The 14,153-nt window shown below is 42.6% G+C and overlaps 1 protein-coding gene across 1 annotated transcript; it reads left to right on the forward strand.

The window, feature by feature from the left end:
- Window positions 1–4,164: 4,164 nt before the first annotated feature.
- RPL28 (ribosomal protein L28) lies at window positions 4,165–6,365 on the forward strand. The gene is made up of 5 exons (XM_033084047.2): window positions 4,165–4,256; window positions 4,448–4,533; window positions 5,444–5,567; window positions 5,665–5,783; window positions 6,244–6,365. Exons 2-5 carry the CDS (start codon window positions 4,453–4,455, stop codon window positions 6,331–6,333), a joined length of 414 nt encoding a protein of 137 aa, XP_032939938.1. The 5' UTR covers window positions 4,165–4,256; window positions 4,448–4,452; the 3' UTR covers window positions 6,334–6,365.
- The last annotated feature ends 7,788 nt before the right edge of the window (window positions 6,366–14,153 follow it).

The raw sequence follows: 14,153 nt of genomic DNA on the forward strand, positions 1-14,153 counted from the left end.
CCCATTTTTGGGGGGGGTTTCTCAATTTTGGGTCCCCAGTTTTGGATTTCCCATTTTTTTGGGGTTTCCCATTTTTGGGATCCCAATTTTGGGGGTTTCTCATTTTAGGATTTCCAATTTTGGGGGGGTTTCTCATTTTAGGATTCCCATTTTTTTGGGTTCCCATTTTTTTGGGGAGTTTTCTCATTTTAGGATTTCCAATTTTTGGGGTTTTCTCAATTTTAGGATTCCCCAATTTTCTGTATTTCCCATTTTTTTGGGATCCCCATTTTTTGGGGTCCCATTTTTTTGAGTTTTCTCAATTTTAGGGCTCCCATTTTTGGGTTTCCCTTTTTTTTTGGGTTCCTATTTTTTGGGGTTCCCAATTTTGGGGTTTTCTCAATTTTTGGGGTCCCATTTTTTGGGGTTTTCTCAATTTTTGGGTCCCAATTTTTGAGGTTTTCTCAATTTTTGGGTCCCAATTTTTGGGGGTTTTCTCTATTTTGGGTTCCCATTTTTTGGGGGGATTTCTCGTTTTAGGATTTCCAATTTTTGGGGTTTTCTCAATTTTAGGGTCCCCATTTTTTGGGGTTTTCCCAATTTTTGGGTCCCAACCCGGGGTCCCTCTCACCTGCTCCCTCGGGCGCTGCTCCCTCCCCTCCCCTCCCCTCCCCCCCCGTTTTTGTCCCCTCGCCCCTCCCCCCCCATTTCCTGCCCCCCCACAAACAACAGGAAGGGCGGGGGGGGAGGGGCCGCGTTCCCACGGGGCTGCCCCACACCCATCCGCTCTCACGGGACCAGTATGACCCAGTATGAACCAGTAAAACCCAGTATAAACCAGTATAAACCAATAAAACCCAGTATAACGCAGTACAAACCAGTATAATACTGTATAAAGCAGTATAACCCAGTGTGAACCAGTAAAACTCTGTATAACCCAGTATAAACCAGTATAGCCCTGTATAAACCAGTATCATCCAGTACACACCAGTATGAACCAGTAAAACACAGTATAAAACAGTAAACTCCAGTATAACCCAGTATAAACCAGTAAAACTGAGTATAATTCAACAAAAACCAGTATAACCCAGTATAAACCAGCATAACACAGTATAAACCAGTATAAACAGTATAACACTGTATAAAACCAGTAAAACCCAGTATGAACCAGTATAGCCCTGTTATAACCCAGTATAAACCAGTAAAACTGAGTATAACCCAGTATAAACCAGTATAACACAGCATAAACCAGTAAAACTGAGTGTAATTCAATAAAAAACAGTATAATCCAGTATAAACCATTATAACCCAGTATAAACCAGTATAACCCTGTATAAACCAGTATAAACCAGCGAAACCCAGTATAGACCAGTATAACCATATATAAACCAGTTTAAACCAGTATAAACCAGTATAACCAAGTATAAACCAGTATAAACCGTATAATACTGTATAAACCAGTATAACCCAGTATAAACCAATATAAACCAGTATAACACTGCATAAACCAGTATCATCCAGTATAAACCAGTACAAACCAGTATAACCCTGTATAAACCAGCAAAACCCAGTATAGACCAGTATAACCATGTATAAACCAGTATAACCCAGTATAAATCAGTATAACCCAGTATAAACAAGCATAAACCAGTATAAACCACTACAGCCCAATATAAACCACTATAACCCTGTATAAACCAGTATAGCTCAGTATAACCCAGTATAAACCAGTATAGCCCAGTATGAACCAGTATAACCCAGTATAAACCAGTAAAACTCAGTATAGCCCAATATAAACCAGTATAATCCTGTATAAACCAGATAAAAACCCAGTATAGCCCAGTATAACCATGTATAAACCAGTATAACCCAGTATAAACCAGTATAATCCAGTATAACCCTGTATAACCCTGTATAAACCAGTATAAGCCAGTATCATCCAGTATAAGCCAGTATCATCCAGTATAAGCCAGTATCATCCAGTATAAGCCAGTATCATCCAGTATAAGCCAGTATCATCCAGTATAAACCAGTATCATCCAGTATAAACCAGTATAACCCTGTATAAACCAGTACAAACCAGTATAAACCAGTATAACTGCTGTTAACCCACTGATGTTGCCCAGTATAAACCAGTATGAACCAGTAAAACCCAGTATAACGCAATATAAACCAGTATAATACTGTATAAACCAGTATAACCCAGTGTGAACCAGTAAAACTCTGTATAACCCAGTATAAACCAGTATAACCCAGCATGAACCAGTAAAACTGAGTATAACCCAGTATAAACCAGTATAACACAGTACAAACAAGTACAACACTGTATAAACCAGTATAACCCAGTACAAACCAGTATAAACCAGTATAACACTGTATAAACCAGTATAATTCAGTATAGACCAGTATAAACCAGTAAAACCCAGTAGAAACCAGTAAAACCCAGTAGAAACCAGTATAACACAGTACAAACCAGTATAACACAGTACAAACAAGTACAACACTGTATAAACCAGTGTAACCCTGTATAAACCAGTATAAACCAGTACAACACTGTATAAACCAGTATAAACCAGTATAAACCAGTATAAACCAGTATAACACAGTATAAACCAGTACAACACTGTATATCCAGTATCATCCAGTATAAACCAGTACAAACCAGTATAACCCTGTATAAACCAGTATACTCCAGTATAAACCAGTATCATCCAGTATAAACCAGTACAAACCAGTATAACCCTGTATAAACCAGTATAAACCAGTATAACACAGCATAAACCAGTATAAACCAGTAAAACCCAGTATAAACCAGTATAACCCTGTATAAACCAGTACAAACCAGTATAAACCAGTATAACAGCTGTTAACACACTATGGCCTGGTATAACACAATATGAACCAGTAAAACCCAGTATAAACCAGTATAACCCAGTATAAACCAGTAAAACTGAGTATAACCCAATATAAACCAGTACAACCATGCATAAACCAGTATAACACTGTATAAACCAGTAAAACCCAGTATAGCCCAGTAAAACCCAGTATAAACCAGTATAACTGCAGCTAGCCCACTAGGGCCCAGTACAACCCAGTATAAACCAGTATAACTGCTGTTAACCCACTATGGCCCAGTATAAACCAGTTTAACCCAGTATAACCCCATTTAACCACACATAACCCAGTTTAACTGCACTTAACCCAATATGGCCCATCATAAACCAGTATAAACCAGTACAAACCAGTATAACCAGTACAAGGCCTCATCTGTAGCTGCGTCCCCTCACGTTTTCCCGCTCTTTTTCCTCCCCTCACGTTTCCCGCTCTTTTTCCTCCCCTCACGTTTTCCCGCCCTTTTTTCTCCCCTCACGTTTTCCCGCCCTTTTTCCTCCCCTCACGTTTTCCCGCCCTTTTTTCTCCCCTCACGTTTTCCGCCCTTTTTCCTCCCCTTGCGTTTCCCGCCCTTTTCCTCATTTTCCAGCCATTTTTCCCCTCATGTTTCCCATAATTTCCCCCTCACATTTTCCAGCCATTTTTCCCCTCACGTTTCCCAGTTTTCCCTCATTTCCCACCCATTTTCCCCTCACATTTCCCAGTTTTTTCCTCATTTTCCAGCCATTTCCCCCCTCACATTTCCCATAATTTTTCCCCTCACATTTCCCACCCTTTTTCCTCATTTTCCAGCCATTTTCCCCTCACATTTCCCAGTTTTCCCCTCATTTTCCAGCCATTTCCCCCCTCACATTTCCCATAATTTTTCCCCTCACACTTCCCACCCTTTTTCCTCATTTTCCAGCCATTTTCCCCTCACATTTCCCAGTTTTCCCCTCACATTTCCCACCCTTTTCCCTCATTTTCCATCAATTTTTCCCCTCACGTTTCCCATAATTTTCCCCTCACCTTTCCCTCCGTTCATCCCCCTCACGTTTCCCGCCATTTTCCTCAAACTCCCTCACGCAGCCGAAAGGACCCGAACGCCGCTCCGAGGCGGCGCCGGAGACTGCCGAAAAGAGACGGAAAATCCCGAAAGAAACCGGAAATTTCCGAATGACTGCCCCGACTGACGAACACTGACGGAAACATCCGAGTGCTGGCGGAGAGATCCGAGCGAGGGGCGGAGATTCCCGAGCCGAGCCGAGCGGAGATTCCCGAAGCCGAGCGGAGATTGCCGAAGGGGGGCGGAGATTCCCGAAGCCGACCGGAGATTGCCGAAGGGGGGCGGAGCTTGCCGAAGCTCCCGTCGCTCTTTCCGTTTCCGGCGGCCGCAGGGAGCGGAGGTACCGCGTGGGGCTCCGCTGTGGGGCGGCCCGTGGGGGGTTCTTGGTACCGGGACAGGGCTCCCCAACCCCGGGGAGGGTCCCTAAGGGCGGGGGGGACGCGGGGCCGGCGGGATGGAGCCGCAAAGCGCGGCCCCGGTGTGGCGGTGGACGCTGAGGCCGCTCCCCGGGGCCCTCCCCGCTCTCCGCAGGCGCCATGTCGGCCCATTTGCAGTGGATGGTGGTGCGGAACTGCTCCAGTTTCTTGCTGAAGAGGAACAACCAGACCTACAGCACCGTCAGTGCGGGGAAGGGTCACCCCGAAAGCGGGAGGGGGAGCGGGGACCCCTCAGGATGAGGCTCTGACATTGATTCCCCCTAAACCGCAAAGAGACGATCCAGGCACCCAAATAACCCCATAAACACCCGGCTGCTCCCCTCAGATATTTGGGGTTCCCTCAAACGCCTCGGGACACCCCCCAGACCCTCATGGGACCCCCTCAAATTCTCTAAATCCACCCCAAACCCTTGGGCTTCCACCCTGCCTCTTCCATTTTTAGGAATCCCTACAAATTATCAGGGACACCCCCAGACCCTCAAATTCTCTAAATCCACCCCAAACTTCTGGGCTTCCACCCTGCCTTTCCCCTCATTTTTAGGATGCCCTACAAATTACCAGGGACACCCCCAGACTCTCAAATCCTCTAAATCCACCCCAAACTTCTGGGCTTCTACCCTGCCTCCCATTTTTAGGAATTCCTGCAAATTATCAGGGACACCCCCAGACCCTCAAATCCTCTAAATCCACCCCAAACTTCTGGGCTTCCACCGTGCCTCTCCTCACATTTTTAGGGTCCCCTAAAAATTGTCAGGGACACCCCCAGACCCTCCTGAATCCCTTTTGAACCCCCCCAAATCCCTGGACTTCCACTCTGCCTTTCCCCTCATTTTTAGGAATCCCTACAAATTACCAGGGACACCCCCAGACCCTCAAATCCTCTAAATCCACCCCAAACTTCTGGGCTTCTACCCTGCCTCTTCCATTTTTAGGAATCCCTACAAATTATCAGGGACACCCCCAGACCCCCCCAAATCCCTGCTAACCCCCCCCAAAAATCTCATAACCCCTCCCAAATCCCTCATCCCTGTCCAGAACCCCCCAAAATTTTTAGATCACCCCAAAATCCCCTCATAATTCCCCCCTCCAGGAACCCAACAACCTCAAGGCCCGGAATTCTTTCCGCTACAACGGCTTGATCCACCGCAAGACCGTGGGCGTGGAGCCGGCGCCGGATGGCAAAGGGATCGTGGTGGTCCTCAAGAAACGAGCAGGTGGCTGCATCCCCCATTTCTCAGAATTTAAACCCCAAATTTTCTGAGAATCCTCCACAAAAAATTAAATTTTAAATTTTTTTTGTTCCATCCCCAGGCCAGCGCAAGCCGGCCTCGTCGTACGTGCGCGTGCGGATCCGCCGCGATGCCCGCGGCTCCCTCAGGAGCCTCCGGCACCTGATCAGCAAGAACAGATACAGGAGGGACCTGCGCATGGTGAGGGGCGCCCCAAAATTTGGGAGGGGGTCCCCAACATCTGAGAGGAACCCAAAATTATGGAGAACCCCAAAAATGCGAAATTCAGGCTATAAAAATGCAAAAAGCCGTAGGAGGAGGGTGCTGAGGTTCCTCAAAAATGGTGCGGGGGGGTTACCCCAAAAGTGTGGGCACCCCAAAATTTGTGGGTGTGGTGACACAGCTGACAGAGGAGGGGGTCCCCAAAATTAGGGTGGGTTTTAAACACAGCCCAAAAAAAAAAAAAAAAAAAAGACTTAAAAAATGCCTTGAAACAACTTAAAACTCCTGGTGGGGGAGGGTCTGGGGTCTTTCCAAAACTGGGAGTGGTCCCCAAAATTAGGCTGGAAGCTCAGAGGGATAATTTAGAGCGTGCTCCCACCCATCTTTGGGGTTCTTTGTTATTTTTGTCCCCTTTTGACCCCATTTTTGTCCCCCGCAGGCCGCCCTGCGCCGGGCCAGCGCCATCTTGCGCAGCCAGAAGCCGGTGGTGGTGAGGAAGAAGAGGGTGAGGGCGGCGAAGGCCCCGTGAGCTCCATCAGAAATAAAAATGAGTTTGGGCAACCTCCAGAGTTCTGTGCTTCATTTGGGGAAGGGAACACGAGGAATTGAGGGGGACTTTGCCTTCGTTGTTCCCTCGTTTTTTACCTTTTTTTGTCCCTTCAGGTTTCTCGCCCTTTTTGTCCCCTCACGGCTTCCGTCGTTTTCTCCCCTCACGTTTTCCCGCCCTTTTTCTCCCCCTCACGTTTTCCCGCCCTTTTTGTCCCCTCACGGCTCCCGTAGTTTCCCCCCCCCCCCCCCACGTTTTCCCGCCCTTTTTCTCCCCTCACGTTTTCCGCCATTTTCCCCCTTCTTCCTTTCAGTACAGCCCAGTACAAACCAGTTTGGCCCACTACACCCCACTCCATCCCAGTACAAACCAGTTTGGCCCAGTACACCCCACTCCATCCCAGTACAAACCAGTTTGGCCCAGTACACCCCACTCCATCCCAGTATAAACCAGTTTGGCCCAGTACACCCCATTCCATCCCAGTACAAACCAGTTTGGCCCAGTACACCCCACTCCATCCCAGTAGAAACCAGTTTGGCCCAGTACACCCCACTCCAGCCCAGTATAAACCAGTTTCGCCCAGTACACCCCACTCTGGCCCAGTATAAACCAGTTTGGCCCAGTACACCCCACTCCGGCCCAGTACAAACCAGTTTGGCCCAGTACACCCCACTCCATCTCAGTACAAACCAGTTTGGCCCAGTATAAACCAGTTTGGACCAGTAGACCCCACTCCAGCCCAGTATAAACCAGTTTGGCCCAGTACACCCCACTCCATCCCAGTACAAACCAGTTTGGCCCAGTATAAACCAGTTTGGCCCATTACACTTCACTCCAGACCAGTATATCCCAGTACATCCCAGTACATCCCAGTATATCCCAGTATAAACCAGTACATCCCAGTATATCCCAGTATATCCCAGTGCCCCGCCCATCTCCCCCCGCTCATTTTGGGTTAAAAAAGCGGCTTTTCGGACGTGGCGCGCGGCAGCCAATCAGAGCGCGGCTCGCCCCGCCCCACGTGGGCTCGGCCAACGCTGATTGGTCGAGACGCCCAAAGGGGCGGGGCCAAGGCTGTGAGGGGACCCCAGGGTTGGGGCAGGACACGACGAGGTGAGGGGGGGGGGGGCGAATTTTGGGGGATTCCGTGAGGGAATTTTGGGGATTTTGAGGGTCCTGAAGGGTTTGGGGGGGTCTGAGGAGGATTTGGGAGGTCCTGGGTGGGATTTGGGGGGAGTTTTGAGAGAATTTTTGGGATTTCGTGAGGGAATTTTAGGGGGTCTTGAGGGTCCTGAGGGGTTTTGGGGGGGGGGTCTGAGGAAAATTTGGGCGAATTTTGGGGGGTTCGTGAGGGAATTTTGGGGATCTTGAGGGTCCTGAAGGGTCCTGAGGGGTTTGGGGGGATCTGAGGAGGATTTGGGGGAAATTTGAGGGGTCCTGAGTGAGGTTTGGGGGGAGTTTTGAGAGAATTTTTGGGTTTTCGTGAGGGAATTTTGGGGGCGTCTTGAGGGTCCTGAGGGGTTTGGGGGGGGGGGGGGTCTGAAGAAAATTTGGGCGAATTTTGGGAGGATTTTGAGGGAATTTTGGGGATCTTGAGGGGGATTTGAGGGTCCTGAGGGGAATTTTGGGGGCACCTTGAGGGTCTCGAAAGATCCTGAGGGGTTTGGGGGGGGTCTGAAGAAAATTTGGGGGAGATTTGGGGGGTCCTGAGGGGAATTTTGGGGGTCCTGAGGGGATTTTAGGGGGGTCTTGAGGGTCCTGAAGGGTCCTGAGGGGTTTAGGGGGGGATCTGAGGAAGATTTTGAGGGAGTTCTGGGCTCAATTTTGGTCTTTTTCGGCTCGTTTCTCTCAAATTTTGGGACATTTTGGGCTCAATTCTCTCAATTTTGGGCTCATTTCTCTCAATTTTTGGGGCATTTTGGGTTCATTTCTCTCCATTCTGGGCTCATTTCTCTCAATTTTGGAACATTTTGGGCTCATTCCTCTCAATTTTGGGACATTTTGTGCCCAATTTTCACAATTTTGGGCTAATTTCTCTCAATTTTGGGACATTTTGGGCTCAATTCTCTAAATTTCGGGCTCATTTCTCTCAATTTTGGGACATTTTGTGCCCAATTTTCACAATTTTGGGCTAATTTCTCTCAATTTTGGGACATTTTGGGCTCAATTCTCTAAATTTCGGGCTCATTTCTCTCAATTTTGGGACATTTTGGGTTAATTTCTCCCAATTTTGTGCTCATTTCTCCTCATTTTGGAACATTTTGGGTTAATTTCTCTCAATTTTGGGGCATTTTGGGTTCATTTCTCTCCATTCTGTACTCATTTCTCTCAATTTTGGGACATTTTGTGCTCATTCCTCTCAATTTTGGGACATTTTGTGCTCATTTCTTTGAATTTTGAGGCATTTTGGGCTCAATTCTCTCAATTTTGGAACATTTTGTGTTCATTTCTCTCAACTTTGGGACATTTTGGGCTCATTTCTCCCCATTTTGGGACATTTAGAGACATTTTGTGCCCATTTCTCACAATTTTGTGCTCAATTCTCTCAATTTTTCCCTATTTTGTGCTCATTTCTCTCCATTTTATGCTAATTCCTCTCAATTTTGGGACATTTTGTGTTCAATTCTCCCCATTTTGTGCTCATTTTTCTCCATTTTGGGTTCATTTTTCTCCATTTTAGGGATTTTTGTGCTGATTTCTCTCTATTTTATGCCAATTTCTCTCAATTTTGGAGCATTTTGTGCCCATTTCTCTCCATTTTGTGCTCATTTTTCTCCATTTTAGGGATTTTTGTGGTCATTTCTCTCAATTTTGGGACATTTTGTGTTCATATCTTTCCATTTTGGGACATTTTGTGCCCATTTCTCTCCATTTTGGGTTCATTTTTCTCCATTTTAGGGATTTTTGTGCTGATTTCTCTCTATTTTATGCCAGTTTCTCTCAATTTTGGGACATTTTGTGCCCATTTCTCTCCATTTTGTGCTCATTTTTCTCCATTTTAGGGATTTTTGTGCTCATTTCTCTCAATTTTGGGACATTTTGTGTTCATATCTTTCCATTTTGGGACATTTTGTGCCCATTTCTCTCCATTTTGTGCCCATTTCTCTCCATTTTGGGTTCATTTTTCTCCATTTTAGGGATTTTTGTGCTGATTTCTCTCTATTTTATGCCAATTCCTCTCAATTTTGGGACATTTTGTACCCATTTCTCTCCATTTTGTGCCCATTTCTCTCCATTTTGTGTCCATTTCTCTCCATTTTGTGCCCATTTCTCTCCATTTTGTGCCCATTTCTCTCCATTTTGTGCCCATTTCTCCCCATTTTGTGCCCATTTCTCTCCATTTTAGTGATTTTTGTGCTGATTTCTCTCAATTTCCCCCCTTTTCTCCCCAGATGCTGCCTTGCTGGTTGTGCTCCCTCCTCCCCCTGGTGCTTGGGGGGCACCCCCAGCACCCCCAGCCCCATTTTGGGGGTCCCCAAACCCTCCAGGAGCACGAGCACGACGCCCAGGGGCTCTTTTGGGACCACGCCGCCCTTTGGGGGGCACAGGAGGCTCGAGAGCAGCAGGAGCTGCCCCCAGAGGAGTCCAAAAGGAGATTGGGGTGAGGTTTTCCAAAAATAAAATTCCTGGGAAAATGCTCAGAAGTTGTTGGAAATATTAAAAAAAAATTGGTGGGGAAATGGCGAAAAATTGGCAGAAAAATGGTCAAAAAATCACAGAAAATTCGCAGAAAAAATAAAAAAAAATTCACAGAAAAATTGCCAAAAATTCAAAGAAAAATTGCTGTAAATTCAAAGAAAATTCAAAGAAAAATTGCTGAAAATTAACAGAAAATTCACAGAAAAATTACCAAAAATTCCCTGAAAATTCACAGAAAAATTACCGAAAATTCACAGGAAAATTGCCAAAAATTCACATAAAAATTACCAAAAATTCACAAAAAATTCACAGAAAAATGCCAAAAAATTCACAGAAAAATTGCCAAAAATTCACAAAAAATTCACAGAAAAATGCCAAAAAATTCACAGAAAATTCAAAGAAAAATGGCCAAAAATTGACAAAAAATTCACAGAAAAATTGCCAAAAATTCACAGAAAAATTGCCAAAAATTCACAGAAAAATTGCCAAAAATTCCCTGAAAATTCACAGAAAAGTTGTCCAAAATTCACAGAAAATTCACAGAAAAAATAAAAAAAAATCACAGAAAAATTACCAAAAATTCACAGAAAAATTGAAAAAATTCCCTGAATATTCTCAGAAAAGTTGCCAAAAAATCACAGAAAATTCACAGAAAAATTGCCAAAAATTTCCTGAAAATTCAAGGAAAAATTGCCAAAAATTTACAGAAAATTACCAAAAATTCCCCAAAAATTCACAGAAAAATTGCCAAAAATTCCATGAAAATTCAAGGAAAAATTGCCAATAATCCTCAGAAAAATTGCCAAAAATTCCCTGAATATTCTAAGAAAACTTGCCACAAAATTCCCTGAAAATTCACAGACAAATGCCCAAAAATTCACAGAAAAATTGCCAAATATACACAGAAAATTCACAGAAAAATTGTCAAAAATTCACAGGAAAATTGCCAAAAATTCCCTGAAAATTCAAGGAAAAATGGCCAAAAATTCACAGAAAATTCAAAGAAAAATTGGCAAAAATTACCCAAAAATTCAAGGAAAAATTGCTGAAAATTCACAGAATATTCACAGAAAAATTGCCAAAAATTCACAGAAAATTCACAGAAAAAATAAAAAAATTCACATAAAAATTACCAAAAATTAATAGAACATTCAAAGAAAAATTGCCAAAAAAACACAGAAAAATTGCCAAAAATTCCCTGAAAATTCAAAGAAAAATTACCAAAAGTTCACAGAAAAGTTGCCAAAAATTCACAGAAAAATTGAAAAAATTCCCTGAAAATTCACAGAAAAATTGCCAAAAATTCCTTGAAAATTCAACAAAAAATTTCCAAAATTCACAGAAAATTCACAGAAAAATTTCCAAAAATTACCCAAAAATTCACAGAAAAAAATCCCAAACATTCAAAGAAAAATTGCCAAAAATTCACAGAAAATTCACAGAAAAATTACCAAAAATTCACCAAAAAATTGCCAAAAAATCACAGAAAATTCACATTAAAATTGCCAAAAATTTGCTCAATTTTGGGTCAAATCATCGCGATTTTGGATTTTTTTGTAGTTTCATCAATCCAACTTCAATTTTTTTTGAATTTTGGCAATTCCACCTCCCAAATTCCCATTTTTTCCCCAATTCCAGGCTCCTTCTTGGGTCTGATGGATTTGGCTTGGGATTTTTGGGTAAATTCTACAAAATTTTGGTCAAATTCTGCAAAATTTTTCGTCAAATCTTCGCGATTTTGGATTTTTTCGATTCCTCACCGATTTTTTTTGCAATTTTGGCAATTCCAACTCCAAAATTCCCATTTTTTCCCCAATTCCAGGCTCCTTCTTGGATCTGATGGATTTGGGTTGGGAATTTTGGGTAAATTCTGCAAAATTTTGGGTCAAATCTTCGCGATTTTGGATTTTTTTGTAATTTCATCAACCCAACTTCAATTTTTTTTTTAATTTTTGGCAATTCCAGCTCCCAAATTCCCATTTTTTCCCCAATTCCAGGCTCCTGCTTGGATCTGATGGATTTGGGTTGGAAATTTTGGGTAAATTCTGCAAAATTTTGGGTAAATTCTGCCCAATTTTTGGTGAAATCTTCGCGATTTTGGATTTTTTTTGTAATTTCATCAATCCAACTTCAATTTTTTTTTAATTTTGGCAATTCCAGCTCCCAAATTCCCATTTTTTCCCAACATTCCTTCTTCTGCTTGGGTCTGATGGATTTGGGTTGGAAATTTTGGGTAAATTCTGCAAAATTTTGGGTGAATTCTGCAAAATTTTGGGTCAAATCTTCGCGGTTTTGGATTTTTTTGTAATTTCATCAATCCAACTTCAATTTTTTTTAAATTTTAGCAATTCCAGCTCCCAAATTCCCAATTTTTTACCTCATTCCTTTTCCTGCTTGGGTCTGATGGATTTGAGTTGGGAATTTTGGGTAAATTCTGCAAAATTTTGGTCAAATTCTGCAAAATTTTGGTTCAAATCTTCGCGATTTTGGATTTTTTCGATTTCTCATCCATTTTATTTCCAATTTTGGCAATTCCAGCTCCAAAATTCCCATTTTTTCCCAACATTCCTTCTCCTGCTTGGGTCTGATGGATTTGGAGTGGGAATTTTGGGTGAATTCTGCAAAATTTTTGGTCAAATCTTCGCGATTTTGGATTTTTTCAATTTCTCATCCATTTTATTTCCAATTTTGGCAATTCCAACTCCCAAATTCCCATTTTTTCCCAACATTCCTTCTCCTGCTTGGGTCTGATGGATTTGGAGTGGGAATTTTGGGTAAATTTTGCAAAATTTTGGGTAAATTCTGCAAAATTTTGGGTCAAATCTTCGTGATTTTGGATTTTTTCGATTTCTCACCCATTTTATTTCCAATTTTGGCAATTCCAGCGCCCAAATTCCAAATTTTTTGCCCAAATTCCAGGCGCCTGCTTGGGTCTGATGGATTTGGGCTGGGAATTTTGGGTAAATTCTGCAAAATTTTGGTCAAATTCTGCAAAATTTTGGGTCAAGTCTTCGCGATTTTGGATTTTTTTGTAATTTCATCATCCAACCTCAATTTTTTTTTTAATTTTGGCAATTCCAACTCCCAAATTCCCATTTTTTCCCAACATTCCTTTTCCTGCTTGGGTCTGATGGATTTGGAGTGGGAATTTTGGGTAAATTCTGCAAAATTTTGGTCAAATTCTGCAAAATTTTGGGTCAAATCTTCGCGATTTTGGATTTTTTCGTAATTTCATCAATCCAACTTCAATTTTTTTTAAAATTTTGGCAATTCCAGCTCCCAAATTCCCATTTTTTCCCAACATTCCTTCTCCTGCTTGGGTCTGATGGATTTGGGATGGCAATTTTGGGTGAATTCTACAAAATTTTGAGCAAATTCTGCAAAATTTTTGGTCAAATCTTCGCGATTTTGGAATTATTCGGTTTCTCATCCATTTTATTTCCAATTTTGGCAATTCCACCTCCCAAATTCCCATTTTTTTTTTCCAATTCCAGACTCCTGGGATTGATCCAGACTGGGAATTTTGGGTGAATTCCACAAAATTTTGGTCAAATTCTGCAAAATTTTGGGTCAAATCTTCGCGATTTTGGATTTTTTTGTAATTTCATCAATCCAACTTCAATTTTTTTTTAATTTTGGCAATTCCACCTCCCAAATTCCCATTTTTTCCCAACATTCCTTCTCCTGCTTGGGTCTGATGGATTTGGGGTGGGAATTTTGGGTAAATTCCACAAAATTTTGGTCAAATTCCGCAAAATTTTGGGTCAAATCTTCGCGATTTTGGATTTTTTTTGTAATTTCATCAATCCAACCTCAATTTTTTTTAAATTTTGGCAATTCCAGCTCCCAAATTCCCATTTTTTCCCCCAATTCCTTCTCCTGCTTGGGTCTGATGGATTTGGGTTGGGAATTTTGGGTAAATTCCACAAAATTTTGAGCAAATTCTCCAAAATTTTTGGTCAAATCTTCGCGATTTTGGATTTTTTTGTAATTTCATCAATCCAACTTCAATTTTTTTTTAAATTTTGGCAATTCCAGCTCCCAAATTCCCATTTTTTTCCCCAATTCCAGGCTCCTGCTTGGGTCTGATGGATTTGGAGTGGGAATTTTGGGTAAATTCTGCAAAATTTTGGTCAAATTCTGCAAAATTTTTGGTCAAATCT

The sequence above is a fragment of the Catharus ustulatus genome, chromosome 35 (assembly GCF_009819885.2).
Source record: "Catharus ustulatus isolate bCatUst1 chromosome 35, bCatUst1.pri.v2, whole genome shotgun sequence".
Classification (NCBI taxonomy): Eukaryota; Metazoa; Chordata; class Aves; order Passeriformes; family Turdidae; genus Catharus; species Catharus ustulatus.